General features: G+C 35.3%; 1 protein-coding gene across 3 annotated transcripts in view; it reads right to left on the bottom strand.

Moving 5' to 3' along the window:
* Window positions 1–16,330, bottom strand: part of Dzip3 (DAZ interacting zinc finger protein 3) — a 69,745-nt gene extending 53,415 nt beyond the window's left edge. For all 3 annotated transcript variants that reach the window (XM_005074776.4, XM_013116893.3, XM_013116894.3), the window contains exons 1-7: window positions 16,074–16,330; window positions 8,888–8,989; window positions 7,430–7,502; window positions 4,590–4,745; window positions 3,157–3,273; window positions 1,444–1,524; window positions 287–411 (exon numbers count right to left, since the gene is read on the bottom strand). In XM_005074776.4, the coding sequence (XP_005074833.1) occupies window positions 287–411; window positions 1,444–1,524; window positions 3,157–3,273; window positions 4,590–4,745; window positions 7,430–7,502; window positions 8,888–8,919 (584 nt within the window). In that variant the 5' untranslated portion in view covers window positions 8,920–8,989; window positions 16,074–16,330. The remainder of the gene's footprint in view (window positions 1–286; window positions 412–1,443; window positions 1,525–3,156; window positions 3,274–4,589; window positions 4,746–7,429; window positions 7,503–8,887; window positions 8,990–16,073) is intronic.
* Between the last annotated feature and the right edge of the window lie 4 nt (window positions 16,331–16,334).

Genomic DNA, 16,334 nt, shown 5'->3' with positions numbered 1-16,334 from the left:
TTCTTAGGGTAAGTGAAAGAAAAAATGTATTTGAATCCCGGTTGTCACATTCTAAAGCCCATGTTACTAATATTGATAATGGGCTTCCTCACACTGCCATGGCCTGCTAAGTTCCATATTCAATATTTCCAAGTGAATGGAATTATTAACTATCAGAAATTAGAAAGAAGAAAAGAACACTCTGAGATCTTAAGTTTTATGATCAGTGGTAAACAGTGCAAATTTGATTCCCATTTTACAATAACGAAAGGTAACAGTGAAGATGTACCTACAGTAAAATGCTTACCTCTTCTGAGCACATCGAAGTAAACCACGTCCAAAATAAACTAAAGTCATAAAGTTTTCGCAAATTTCATTTTCTTGGATCACCATCTTCATCACTAAAAATTTGTTTTCAGCTTCTGTGCAGTCCTGTAGTGACACAATAGGTTTGTTTGCCTGTGTGAAAAATGCTTTTCCCTTTACAATAGAGATTTATTACACAACTAGAAAATTTAGAACACATTTAAGAAAAGAATGATTCAGGATGGAGAGATGGCTCAAAATTAAGAGTGATGACCTAATCACCTGATTATGTACAATAACTGTAATATTAACATCTCCAAATATGATTATAAGATGAGGAATAAGTATTTAACATAGTTCACAAGCACAAAAGCTTTAACTCTACAGTTTTAATGATTTCAAAGGGAAATTGTAACAATTTTTGGCTATAAAATGACAAAAGTTATATCTAAACAGAAGCATATCTAACAACTATTAGAATATAATTGGAATGTAATTTTTAAAAAATGCTAATCACAACATAATCTTCCAAGATTTTCAAATGTAAATGGGTGACTCCCTGACTACAGGTATAGTTAATTATAAGAGGAAAAACACAATATACACTTGTAACTTAATATCAGAATTAGTTCTAATGACAGATGTCTCAGTTACATGTGTGTGTGATAAAACTTAGCAAAGAGCAAAGATTGGTAAGAAAGGAAAGTGAAAGGCTATCAAAGTTGCAAAAAATTTGAGACGAACAATGACAAAAAAGAAGATTTTTAGTTAATTTCCAGATTTCTATTCATTTGGTTTCACTTTAACAAAATAAGAAATTGAGGAAAAATTCTTGTTTCACAAGGGTAAGATTAAGAAAAAAGAGATTAAGCTGCATTTGAATTAGATTAATATATATTAAGTAAACAAGTAAGAATCATTTAAAAGATAAAAAATATCCTTAGGAAAGATAGCGTAAGTATAAGCTAATATAAAGTTCCCTTTTATTTCTAATCACAACATAACTCTTCAACATAATTATTATCTAATACAAATATGAGACAGAAAAGTTACAGAATGCCTTCAATTTCAAAGTTTTCTTTTTAAGTTAGCACTTTTGCTACAAGGAAGCTAAGGAGTATAAAAAGATTTGTTAGATAAATAATACATTCTACATACCTCTTTCTTTCCTCTTTCGGTGAGTGCTACTCCATATAAAAATAGTAATGTCAAGTAATAACCAATATTAATTTGGTGTACCTAAAAAAAAAGTTAATTGGTTATTTGTACCTTGCTACTTTTCAGCTCAACAGAGTTAATTAGAAGTCCTTGACCTATCTAATAATTACTGAAACTAGTGAAAATTTTCATTTTGTTATCCACCATTTGCTACTAACTATAGAGTAACATGTCATTTTCACTTGATACAATTATCCACAAAAGACATTTGATTAAAGATAAAAGCAAATTCAATGAAAATTCATTCCATTCAACTTTTCAAAAATGCTTTCTCTTTTTAATTTGTAACATTCTAATTATCAAAAATCCCTACAAGACACTACATGGTAACAAATAAAAACCCAGTGTCAGCAATGGGTTATCTCTTTTTGTTATGTTGGCCAGTGAGTTCCTGTAGACCCCCAAGCATTATAGGCTACTGCAACTGCTATTGGTTATTCTCCATAACTTTATGGTATTGTTGAAGACACCATGTACTTGAGTAACAGAGAATGTAGATATCAAGCTGGTACTGACCTAGAACCTTCTTTCAAAGTTCTGGGAAGTTTTATGCACAATACTGGAGAAGAAAAATAGTTATCAATCATTCCTAACTGTGAATTTGATGTCTGGTGTGGCAAGACATACCTACTGGTACAATGGTGGCATGGACATCTTGTGAGTAACCAACAACTTTTCTATTGGATTTAAATCCTGCTCTATAAGATAAAATCCATCTCTGGCACCAAACGCAAAGAACTTGTGGCTAGATAGATCATATGCCCTAATACTGTTACACTCTCTAAGCAGACATGGAATTAAAATGACTCCTAATGACTTACTTTATAACTATAAATCAATGCAGCTCTCAACCTTCAAAGAAATTTCTATTTGTAGAACACAGATCTACTTCTATTTGCAAGAAGATCTACAATTGGCCAAAGTACAAAAAATAAGAGACTGTGGAAGCTCAGCCCTACATGGGACATCTTATATTGTACCCCCTTTTCCTAAGATTCGATGATCATTGTGTGCAAAGCAGAAAGACTGTAAGAGGCAGAGGTAGTAGATGAATAAAAGGAAATAGTGTCCCTCTAACACAACAGCGTAGCATAGCATAACAGCAGAAGTGACTGGGAGTAAGGAAAAGAAGGGATTAGGGCTTTGTCTTTCTTCATTTTGACAAATGTCCACATATTTATTTATATAACAATACTTGAATTACATATACATTGTAGAATGACTACATCAAGCTCATTTACATTTTATATATTATCATTTTGTGGGAAAATTTATAATGTCAACATTCTTAAGAATGCAATACATTGCTATTAACTATAATCATAACAAGGTATAATAGCTCTCTTAAACATTTCCCCTCACATCTAAATAAATTTTGTATAGTTTGACCAACATCTCTTCAACTCTTCCATTCTACCCTACCTTGTGACCATGATCCTATTCTCTGTTCAACATTAAACTCTTTTTGTAGCTGCATTTCTGTATCTGAATCATTTTCTGAAGTTCATGACTGTTTATAAACTGGAATGTCCAGTTCCACTAGCTCAAGTATCTTTTAATCTTAGAAAATACAAATAAGCACATGCTGTTATTCTCTTAATGAAAAATGCTACCGAAGGCCATTATTTCAAATATTCAACACAAAACACTCACAGTACAATTAGTAGCTTGAATGTTTCTAAGTGCTGTTTCCAGTTGTGTTATCAAAAAATGTAATGTTAAAGCAGTAACAGTTTCTTCCCCAGTCTGGTTATTAGCTGCAACTTCCCTCTGTGGAGAATAAGTGAGATGAAAATGTCTGTAAATTAGGATTTCTAAATATATTATACAGAAAGAAAAATGTATAATCCTTCCTTGTTAGAGACAAAGATTTTTTAAGTTACCTTAGCAATATATACTAGTTACATATTTGTTTATTATGCTTATTGTTAACCAGTCTGATTAATCTCATTATGTATTTCCTTAAAAATACCAAATGAATAAAGAAATAAAGAAAATTTTTTCTTTGCCCCATCAAGCATGAAGTTGGCAACATGTTTTACTACTTTAGAGAAAAGAATATATCCCACTTTCTTCTAATCCCTCCCATTTTCAAGCATAGGTTTCTTTGTCTGAGTTTTGAGGCAGAGCTTTGAGCAGCCTTGCATCTAAAGAAAATAGAGTGAGTGCATGGCTAAGCAAGAAAGGAGGACGAAGGTTACCAGCCTGTTCTTTTGGTAGAGCTTCTGGTATGGACAGAATACTGACAGCCTCTGCTCTCTGTAGCTATTTGGTATCTGCTCAACTTTGATAATTATAAAATCAAAATACATAGCCACCCATGTGCTGCATGCCTTTAATCACAACACTCAGAAGGCTAAGTCAGGTGAATCTCTGTGAGCTGGAGATCAGTTTGGTCTACAGAGAGTACCATGACAGAGGGGACTAACAGTGAGATCTTGCCTAGAAAAACCCAAAAACCAAAAAGAACAATACATGTATTTTTTTAACTATGGAAAATTTCACTACATTCTACAAAAACAAATACCCTGACAAGATATAATTCTTTGTGTGAACATGAACATTCACCTTATAAGTATGCAAATTTGCTATTGCCTTTAATAAATGTCAAACTATATCTACACAAAATAAATTTCCTATGATTTATTGGTAGTAACTGTTTGAAATGCATATCATATACTGGGTGATATAAAAATCTCTCAGGTGAAAAATGTGCAAAAGAGGAAAACATTAAAATTGCTCAATCTACTATATAATCTGTATGGAATTAATTACTAATAAATACAAATGTTTAGATATACTTTTACCTTGCATTTTTTAAAAAAACTTGTTAATATTTTTCAAATTAGGAAGACAAAAAACAAAGCAGTCCCTGGCCAGGCATGACACATATGTTGATTCAATATAAATGCTAAACTTTATAGTTCTACAAACCTACATTTCTATGATTTTCGTTAACATGTCCATAGTCAAGGTTGACAGCAAAACATATATTACATAGAGATTGTAAAACTCTGATTATACCATATAGATTTAAAAGTGATACATAGCTGTACATCTGCACTATGGAGAAATGATGATTTTACCTGCATAGTCTGGAAGGAGAAGTCTTCTTGTATGAACTTTTCAACATTGGGGACCACACCTTTGGGTAGAGTACTGATTGCGCTTAGTAGCTTCTTTACTTCTAATAGTATGTTAACAGGGTCAGGATCAGTAGGTATATCTGTTTTCTCTTTGTCCTACAAGACATTTATTAAAACATACACAATACAATTTCACTTCTTCTTGTGACAAAATCACCAAAAGTATTTAAAAAGGGGGGCAAAGTTCTTTCACATGACAGAACCACAAAATGGAAGAGTAAGACCATGTCTGTTCCCAAAAACCATTATGCAGATTATGAAACACAGTAGGAAAACTATTAATTGATCGATCTTCCAGATTCTTTCTAGACCCATGGAATTTTATATGAATTAAGTTTCAAGACTTTGAATTAAAAACAAAGAGAATGACTTATTTAAACTCAGTCAGAACTGAGGAATTATTAATCTGATTTATAGGCTTAATACAGCCACCATTAATGGTTAACTGATAGCTAAACAGTTAAACCCCGACAGACTATCTACTAGCAAGAGTTGTGAAGAGACACTGGAAAACATAGATGGACAAAGAGACAGAGCCAACAGATGGCATCCCTTCCTCACAAGAGAAACTTGAAGAATATGGTACCATGGTTAGTTTCTAAAACAGCTTATAACAGACGTAGAAAGAGCTTGAGTTACTGAAAATGCCCAAGTGTGAGATGTTTAGTTCTTGGATCCCTAACATAATAATAGACAGAAAAGAGTAAGAATCGATAAAACACTGCGGCACCGTGTGTTCTCTCTCCTGTAGGGCTGAGTTTGACATTAATTTTTCCATCACTAGCCATTTTGAAGAACTGATATACCTTATATTTTACAGTACTTGATGTATGATAATTACACCCCAAGTCTTTTAAAATAAGATTAAACATTGCCAAACTTCCTTGAAAAGTACACAAATACTAGTTACAGAACCTGCTGACTTGAAATTTTCAAAAAGTTTTCTAAAAGTCCACAAAATAGATATAAAAGTCTTAAAAGGAATGATTATTGTCCATAGTACAACTATGTCAAATTAAAAATCAATTGTACAATCAGAAGTTATTAAAGAATCTCACACAATTAGCAAATTTACACACAGGCATGATTATAACATGAATAAATACTTCTTAAGGAAATGTCAAGGATGTTACATATTTATCTTGTATCTCAATCTTAACACTTTAAAATTTGTTGTCAAAATATTTTATGCCTAATTCATTCTAAGAAAGTTTATTTAACATTTAACCCCAATTTAGGTTGTAGTGTGTGGTGTTTGATGAAAACGTCTCCCAAGATTCATGTATTTTTTATTCCATTTCGAAAAGGATTAGCAAGTATGGCCTTGTTGGAGGTGATGTGCTACTCTCTGCTACCTGGCTGTGCCACAAAATGTAAGCTCTCAGTTACTGCTTTGATGCCATGCCTGCCAGTCTGCCATACTCCCTGCAAATAATGATCGCAGGCTCACCTAGGAAACGCTGGCCCTCATTAAATGCTTTCTTCTTTAAGTTGCCTAGGTTACAATGTCTTACCACAAAACTAAAGAAGTAACTAAGACAGAGTGTCTACCTTCTCTTAATTTCATAGTCCTAATTTTTATTTAGAAATGCCTATCCTGGATCTAATAGCCCTAGTCCCTGACTTTGCTCAACTGTATAACCTGTGTATACTGGAAACTATCATAATTATTGTGAAATATTTTCTAGTGATAAACTCATGTATTATGGTTATTTTATTTCCATAAAGTGTTACTATAAAACCTTACAAATTTTATTAGCATGTGAATATCAACCAATAAGGAAAACTTATGTGAAAAAAAAAACTACTTGAGAAGTAAAATGCTAGGCTTATAATAATAAAAAAATTATGCATTTTCCCTTTAAGTATTTATGGGTACCATGTGTGTGCCTAATGTCCAGAGGCAAGAACTGGGCATGAAATCTTCTAGAACTAGTAACAGACAGTGGCGAATTTCTATGTGAGTACTGAAAACTGGATCTATGTCCTATACATCAAGTATTCACAACTTTCATGCCATCTCTCCAGCTTCTCAACTCAATACATGCTTTAAATTATTATATAACTCAGGGTCATTAGCTTCTACTTATAATTAGAAGTTCTAGCAGTAAAGATAATAAAACGAAAAGAAGTTACAGAAATAAATCAGTAAGACTTTTTGATAAATGAAATTCCAGATGTGTGTCTTCCTTCATATATGTGTGTGTATATGTATGTACATACATACACATATTCTTTTTTTTTTTTTTTTTTTTTTTTTTTGGTTTTTCGAGACAGGGTTTCTCTGTGGCTTTGGAGGCTGTCCTGGAACTCGCTTGGTAGTTCAGGCTGGTCTCGAACTCACAGAGATCCGCCTGCCTCTGCCTCCCGAGTGCTGGGATTAAAGGCGTGCGCCACCAACGCCCGGCTCATACACATATTCTTAACTTGATTTTGTTTGAATTTTCCTTTGCATACATAAATGAGGTTAGGAGGATATATAATGCTTGCCTAGTATGGTTTCATCCATAGTACTGCAAAGAAAAAAACACTAACAAATGAAACTTAATTGTTAAGATGTTTCTGGGTAAGTTCAATTTAATGGATTTCAACTCCTCATGATTAGAATATCCTTGACATACAGCATCAATCATCCCAGAAATAGTTAATTATGAAAAATTTATCTTTTCAGAAAGTGACTAAAAATTTTATTAACTACACTTAGCATTGTAACTTCATATACAAATGAATCAACTCATTACTAATTTACTAAGTGTTAAAAAAAATTAATTTTCTCTTACCAGCTGAATGTCTGGTTTCTCTACTTTATTCTCAGTTTCTTCCTTGGTTTGATCCTCCACATCAGGATTTCCACTTCAAATATTTTAAAAAAGGGTATTAAGAACATCTCACAAAGAATATAAATTATAGCATTAAAGAATCAAAGAAGAGAGTCATCTCAAACTTTCAAAAGCATCACAAATGTCTATCAAAGACTAAAGTGGGAATAGGTACCATGTCTCTTTGGAGGCTCAAGTTAAAGGATAACTATGGTAGAGACACCAGACGTGACATAATCAACTACTTACATTTTACCAGATGCACAATGAACAAAACTATGGGAGAAAACCGCTTGCACTGCAAGATTAAGGACTGAAGCTGGGATTCCTAGTACTGGAGTTAAAAGTCAGGCATCACAGCACATTCCTATAACCCTAATGTTGCTGTGTTGGGGGATGGATAGAACCCTTGGCCAGCCAGAAGAGTAGAAAGAGAAACTGCAGGTTCAATGAGAGTCGCTGCCTCAAAATGTAAGGCCAGTGATAGAGGAAGACATCTGACATTGATTTCTTTCTTCCACACACTTCTGCAAGGCTGAGTATGCGCCTACACATATATAGACCAGAGACATATTCATACACTACCCACAACCTTATAGCATTATATCAAGGTGAAAATGTATCTTTGAAAAGGATGATCTTCTTTTTGTGTGTGGGTATGTACAAAAATAAGAAGGTTAGGAAGATGTGTGTATATACGTGTGTGTGTGTGTGTGTGTGCAGAGTATACAGAAACATGTGCATGTATATATACATGTGACTATATATACAAATGAAAACACCTATTTTGTTCTGTTTTTAATTTATACAATGTTTTTCTCCTAGCTCCTCCCCACCTCCCCATGTACCCAATATTACATTCTTTCCCTCTCTCAAAAGCAAACTGAACAAAAATCAAAGAAACCAATAAATAGGTATTCTATGTTGTACTTGTTACCTTGTATAAAAGTGGGCATTATTAAAACACAAAACAGAAAACACTGAAATCAAAGAAATCTTATACTCAATTTAAGTGCCTGTTAAAACAGTATTTTGTTTAAAAAACAAAAAATGCCCCAAGTGGTGGTTGGAGAGATTGATTGGTCATTAAAAGCATTGACTGCTCATCCAGGACCCAATTTTGATTCCTGACACCTATACTGTGGCTTTTATCTGTTAACTCCAGTGTCAGGGGGTACAATGCCCTCTTATGGCTTCTTGCCACACTTCATATACACACAATACACAGAAATAGATGCAAGCAAAACAGGCAGATAATTTTCTTTAAGTCTACCATTCCCTCCAATCAAAGTTGCTAAACTGCCTTGAAGCTTAGTGACATTTAAATGACAAGTTTTTAAAGTTTACAGGGTAAAGTCTAATGTTGTATTATCTTTGGAATCTAATAACTGCAGGTAATTGCACTAAGCCATTCCTTACCTCACAAAAAATTCTTCTGTTAGAGAATCCATGGTGCAAAATGTTTCTTTACAAGGCTTATTCCAATGCTTGCAAACTAACTTGTACTATGGCCATTTGAACCTGTAAGAAAAGAATAGTATTTCTAATAGGAAGATACAAAATTTTTCTTTCTCCCATATATAGACCAGTAAATGGTTACTTTTTAAATTTCTTGATATTCCCATAAAAGAATAATACAATTTCAACATCCAAATATACTCACCTCCTAGAATTTACATTTTCCTGGGCATAGGTATATTTTATTGAATTATGATGCTCCTGTGGCTAAAGGCTTGCACTGCCACACATTTGATTAGTTTTCTTAATCATGTTCTTATGGCACAACTAGATTTCCCATTGTTTTCAATTATAAATTATTCTGCAAACTCCATTGGCCTATAACCCTGTTATTTTATTAATGGTATTTCCTTACAATAAGCTTATATTAGAATTGGTAGATCAAAAGATAACATTATTGAGTTCATTGATGCGTATTGTCAAATGGCTTCCAATAGGGGCATTATCAGTTCCTGCTCATTTGTAATACTAATAATAGTGAACATTCTTTCTTTTCAAAATGAAAATGCTACTGTCAATTTCCTCCCCAAGTCATATAACTACACAGCTCCTCCCGCCCCTCATTGTGTGGTCCTAAAACTTATCACATAGACCAGGTTGGCCTTGAACTCAGATTCTCTTGCCTGACTCCACAGTGCTGAGATTAAAGGCATATGCCACCACCACCCAGCTAAGATTGGTATAGTTTTTAAAAGCCTTTTAGCATATGCAATTTCCATATCAAGAAAACATATGCCATAAGATTCCTCTATTAAGAAAACAGATGGTACTTAAGATTGCTTTATGATGTTAAAGAGAACTGAAGAACTAGAACCCTTGTCTGGTATGTGTATCTACCTATTAGTGAACTTAAAATGGAAGGTAGCAATCTACCCTGCTACAAGAGTCATAAATTCTACAGAGATCACTGCAAAGCAACCATGTCCTATGAAACCATGACACTCCCAATATTCTATACTGACAGTGACTGCTAAGTAACACATAGATTAGAAAGGCAAGAGTCATTCAACAATCTGACACTACCCAAAGGACAAATGCAAAGATATGCATGAAGGGAGAACATTCTGTAAACTTCCTCATCAAAAACAGAGAGCTTTCTAACACCTCTCATTTCTTGTCAGTCCTCAACAAAACACTCTATCAGTTTCAGTAGTCAGTATTTAGAATTAAGTTCTTTGTGGTAAATTTTTTATCTTATAGTTTTACTAAGTAAGCAAAATCATAATCAGTCACATTAAATGTGTATTACTGAAAAAAGACACAGCAACAGCTAATAATGAAAAAGAGAGGATGAGTAATTTTTATGCTTATCAGATATGCATCGTATCTTAAATAAAAATACAGCTTTGGGTAGGGCGTTGGTGGCACACATCTTTAATCCCAGCACTCGGGAGGCAGAGGAAGGAGGATCTCTATGAGTTCAAGCCCAGCCTGGTCTACAGAGTGAGTTCCAGGACAGCCTCCAAAGCAATACAGAGAAGCCCTGTCTTGGAAAAAAAAAAACAATAACAACAAAACAAAACAAAACATACAGCTTTGGGAATTTTGTGAGTCTGTGAATTTTTTTATGGTTTCTATAAACCAAAAAGGAATAGCCAATAAAATATTATTCCATAACTATAACACAGACACACATTTGTCTTTTCTGGACATCCCAGATTTACTAAAGTTCAGACATAGAGACCTTGTTCTCAGTAAGGTCTCCTTTAATTAGTAACTGTGAAGATCACAGGAAACATTTGCATAAGTAAGAAAATCTGGCTACAAGGTAGAAGGCAGAAGTCCTCTTTAAGCTGTTATGTATTAAGATGAAAAGAGGTGAAAAATTAATAAACCAAGACATTTATATACTGGATTAACATTTAAGAAAGGCTAAATATTTAAAATACAACCTGAGACAAACCTGTCTAAGAAAATTTCCAGGAGAGCAGATTATCAATGTTATTACTCTCTAGTAGCAGAGCATGTGTATGTGCATGTGTGTGAGTGTGAATATGTGTGCATGCGCAAACCTGCATTTACCTAGCAGCAGCAATCACATTTTACATCCTCAGCTGGGAAGATCCAAGTGCCTAGCAACCAAAAGGAGACTGAAATGTTACCAGTGTCCAACTGCAATAAGCCAGAGGTGCTTAACTTTCTAGAAGAGGTCAAAAGAAACCTTTAAAGTCAGGACTAACACAGGAGAAAAGTGAATCTAGTGTCCCCCCAGTGCATTCATTTCAGTAGACTTTCCTGTCGCAGGAGACACACAATTCACTGTCTTCCTGCAACTGAGACTGCTTTTCGGCACGACTTTACCAAGCTACTGCTTGATTGGAGGGCAAGCTAAGGTTCACTGTCACATCTCATCCATCAATGATTTTATCCACAGGCTGTTTTTCACCGGCAAAAGAACAAATGTTAGTATCTATACCAATAAAATGCCTTTCTTATTTTTCCTCAGAGTTCTCAACTCTTACACTCTCCAGTTTTATTTACTGCTATTACAGTAAACTTTACTCGTTTGTTAAAGTGGTTTTGGTTCCTTTGTCTGTTTTGGTTTTTCAAGATAGGGTTTCTCTATGTAATAGTCCTGGATGTCCTGGAACTCACTCTGTAGGCCATGCTGGCACTGAACTCACAGAGATCCACCTGCCTTTGCCTTCCAAGTGCTGAGATTAAAGGCGTGCACCATCACACCCTGCTTTGGTTCCCATTTTTAAGGCTTTGATTAGTCACACCGAAGTAGACATAACAGTTACTTACAATTTAAAGATATGTTATAGCACATGTCACTTCCCAGACTGCACATGGTTGTATTTTTTAAAAATCCACTCCAATGTTCATCTTGACTAAGTTAGTGTCCCAAATTATATACTCTTAATTTGTTACCAAGTTCCCATTTCAGAGGGTATGCAGATGCCCATAAATTCTCTATCTTTCCCAACTCTGGCAGTTACAGAATTCAAGTAAAAAACTTACCAGTGTAGAGAACAACAAAAGTAGATCTCACACCTTTCTGAATGTCAGTAGCTTAAAAATAAAGCAATATTTGATATTTCCAGGAGAGGATTTTATTCTGTATTTTTCATTAGTAAACTACTCTCAGCCTCACTGTGGCAACCAATCTATTTCAAGAGTATTTCATTCCCTGAAACACAAAACTATGCTGGATTGAGTACCACTCTGCAGGTTATTAAGAACACAGAATTCACATATGATCTCTACCATCAAAGTTTAGAACCAAGGCAAATGAAACATTTGTTGTATTTGCTGAATGTCTAATATCTATGAATAAATCCTTTGTTTTGAAACCTGAGCCAATGAAACATTTGCCCTATTTCCTTTTGATGTCTACTAACAATACCCTTGTTTTAGAACTTGGGCCAAAGAAACATTTGTGGTATGCTATTAATGCCCACTATGTAATTCCTTATTTTAGGAATATGTCCTCACTAGAGTAAGTTCCCCAAGTCAACCACCTAACATAGTTTACACACTCAATATTCATTCAACAAATAATGTCACCTATCTCTCTTCAACATCAAAACCTTTGAAGACAGAACAAGATGCTAATTTATAATTAAGACTGTTCTGCTAACCCAGATTTCTGTCCAGAGGTAATAAATAGGCTCTTTAGATGACCATGGGGTTAACAAAGCACTTGTATTTGCTAGCTGCCAATTTTTTTTTTTTTTTTGAGACAAGGTTTCTCTTTAGCTTTGGAGCCTGTCCTGGAACTCACTCTGAAGACCAGGCTGGCCTTGAACTCACAGAGATCTGTCTGCCTCTGCCTCCTGAGTGCTGGTATTAAAGGCTTGCACCACTAATGCCCAGGGTCTCTCCAATTTTTAAATACTTAAATATTCTGAGATTCAGACCTAGGAAGGAACTTCTCTATCCATACTGACTTCTACATTTAGCCTTGAAGCTTTGGTTTCCTGGCATCCCCAATGTCTTTATTACTAATAGATTTAATAGAATACTCAGCACCTACAGACATCTTGACTGATGTCTAGATATCTACCACTTTCCACAAAATAGCTGAATAGACACACTCAGCCAATTTTAACCCAGGGTCAGTCTGACTACAGTCAACCCCCACACTCATGAAGAAATAAATCCTGTTTTCCAGTACAAGCCAGCTCTCTAAACCTGCAATCAGAATTTGAAGTATTTCAATCTCCAGTACCATACTCTCCCTTTTCCCTGAGTCTGTCACCAAAACACATACTAACATTTATAATTTATTTACATGTTTTATGTATTATCTGTATCTCTCATTAAAATAAAAATTCTACTTGGGCAGAAATTCACCATTGTATCCTCAGAATCAAGATATGTACTAACCACCTAACTTCATTAAGTATATGATAAATCCAAGAACCGGTTTGTAGTATGATCACAATATTACAATATTGAACACTTCTATAAAATCTTCAATCCTTGCTTTCATTCAGATTGATTTATTTAGTATCAATTGTTGGTTATATTAAAACTCAATGTTACTATTCAGCATTGAAGTCAATATTTTTAATTTATTCTACAACAGCTAATGATCCATAACTTTTGATTTAAAAGTGTAACCAGCATTATTTATTTCAAGCCTCTTTCCTGCATTATAAACTGGAGAGGCTATCTAGACAAAATTTAAACCATAGACAGAAATAAAAGCTTACAAGGAGGAAAGATTTTATGCTAATCCTTAAAGAAACAGTGAACTGGATTTCATCTAAAATAATGTATTAGTAATAACAATCTACTTTTCCCAGTAGCGTTTAACATAGTTCCCCTAGACTTTAACCTTTCCTGACTAGTTTTTATGTCAACCTGATACAAGCCCAACATTTAATCCAAATCCCAATTGAGAAAATAAGAAAAGTACTGAAAATTCTAACTTAAAAACATAAGGTATGGAATCTTGAGTAAAATTAAGTCTTTTGGCTACTGCCTTTGTGACCTTCGCAAATTACCGTATGTTACAACTTTGAGATCTGTAAAATGGTGGTCATCTCCACAGCACTGCACTGTTACGGAGATTAAGTAGTCCTTAGAAAATTCTTTCATGGATGCCAATTACTCAAAAAAGCAACATAATTCACTATGTTACTTTAAAAGAGAACTAAATGTGTAAATGTGAACTGGGGATTTTAAATAAGGTTCTTAAAAAATAAAAACGACTATAAACAGCAGATTTTAATGTTGAAAATCTTCCCTGTCACCATGTCCCATGTTGTAGAGATTACATTAATGCAATAAACTGAGATAGTATATAGGAAGAAATGATTTTAATAGACAATATATAAGTAGGAAATCTAAGAGATACACTAAACTCTTGGACTTAACAAAATTTTGGTTAAGTAGCTGACTTAAAGATACACCAAAACCCAGTACCTTTATCTTAATGTAACAAAAATTCATGAGAAAATTCTTATGTAAGAAATATTCTAACACATAGGAATACACTTACTTAGAAAAGTACAGAACTCACAAACTACATAAAAATTCACTGGCTCTAAAGATATAATGAACACTATTAATTACCTTAATATTATCAATACTTTCTCAATCCCGCAAACTAGAAACTTGGAATCTCTTCTAGATTGTCAAGATGGCACTTGATGTAGGCAGCTTGGGGCCTTTCCTACTTGTCAAAATGGGGATGGTGGTGGACACTTGTCATTATATGTGAAAAAACTTATATTATATTCTTACAACTCCATTTACCAATGACTGCACTTACCACAGAAGACACAATTTTATTAGTCAACAATGTACTCTTCACATCGATTAACTGATTGGACAATAGTCTCCAAGACCGCTATATGACCTGATTTTTCACCAATCACTACTCCTTTCAGTCTTGCTCCCTGGCCACCACTAGCTCAGGCTCCTCCTGGCACTGTCACACTCCCACTTGACCTTTGTCCACTTTACTCCAACTAACTGGCAGCATTTTCTCCTACAAAGCATGGAGGATCTCTCAACTATTGAAAGTAATTCTTCCAATGTTGTCTTTTTGTCTTGCTTTTTGTTGTTGTTTTAAGTGAGTCCTATTCTGACTCTTCTTTTCCTGTCCTGATTATCATTATTCTAGAGTATTTTTCTCCTATCGTTACATTTTTATTACCAGAATGTTAAATCTGATGCTAATAGGTTGACCGTCTAGTGACCAGAACAGTGCCCATCCCAAAGCAGAAGCTCAAGTAAGTATTTATTGAACAATCATGTGAAACAAAATTCTCTCAGATTTCGTACTGAAGCAGTGAAACGCGGTCACAAAGAGAAAGTTGCACAAAAAGTTTATAAGCCAACAAGCTTTACTCTCTCTATTCAGGACGCATTTCTTACTTATGTAGTGAATTCCAAGAGCACTTTTCTACTTAGACTGCTCGGCTATTCTCCTTATTAGATGGCTGCTTCACAGCAGCCAACACTTTCTCGTCTTTGTTCTGAGTGGCATTCCCTAGACCCTAACACATATTCGTTTACAATGAAATGAATGAATGGATGCATAAATGAATACACAATCTACAAATCCTTCCGTGAATAACAACAGCACAATCATTTGCAGTCATCAGTTACCTTTACTTTTATGTTTTAATATGAAAATAAATCCCGTCTTTAAAAAGCAGTAATGAAAAAAAAAAAAAGTTCCCCGAATTCACAAAACATTCTTAGTCAAACGGGCAAGGACTCTCTATTCTACATTCTACGACCTATTTTAATTCGTTCATCAAGCTTTTGAACCAAACAGTTGCTGGCTCACTTCTTTAAGATATTCATGCACATTACCTCTCATACAAAACAAACAAACAAAAAATCTCAACACTGCCACTTTTTTTTTTTTTGAGCCACTGAAATCTACAAAATAATCCATCGTGCCGGGCAGGGACACCTCGGCCTACACAAGTCAACGCTGGCGAGAACACTGCGCTCGGGAGGGGGTGTGACAAATTCTATTGTAAGGCCACAGCTAAGTAGCCACGGAATCGCGACCGCCGCAGGTCCGGTCGTCTGTGGACACGAGAGGCCGATGCTGGAGGGCCTGAGGCCGCTCCCGCGCCACATCCAAGTCACAGAGACACAGCCCGGGGTTCCTCACCGTGCTAGACTAGGGGGAGCGACCGCGTCTGGAGCAGAGGCTGACGGACGCACGCCCGCACACACACCAGGCCCCGCGGCGAGCGCCAACGCCGAGGACGCCCGCGGAACCAGAGCCCACGCCGCGCACCGACCCCCGAGCGCCTCGCAGCCCCTCCACAGCTTGAGCCACAATCGCGTGTCTCGCGAGATCCCGCGTCTTCGCGGACCTCCGGCTGAAACCTCGCGGGCCCTCGGCTGAAGGGGGCCGCTGCGGGGCTCC

The sequence above is a fragment of the Mesocricetus auratus genome, unplaced genomic scaffold, assembly GCF_017639785.1.
Source record: "Mesocricetus auratus isolate SY011 unplaced genomic scaffold, BCM_Maur_2.0 Super-Scaffold_100008, whole genome shotgun sequence".
NCBI lineage: Eukaryota > Metazoa > Chordata > Mammalia > Rodentia > Cricetidae > Mesocricetus > Mesocricetus auratus.
Note: the sequence above shows the minus strand (reverse complement) of the source record. Positions and strands in the feature narration are given on the sequence as shown.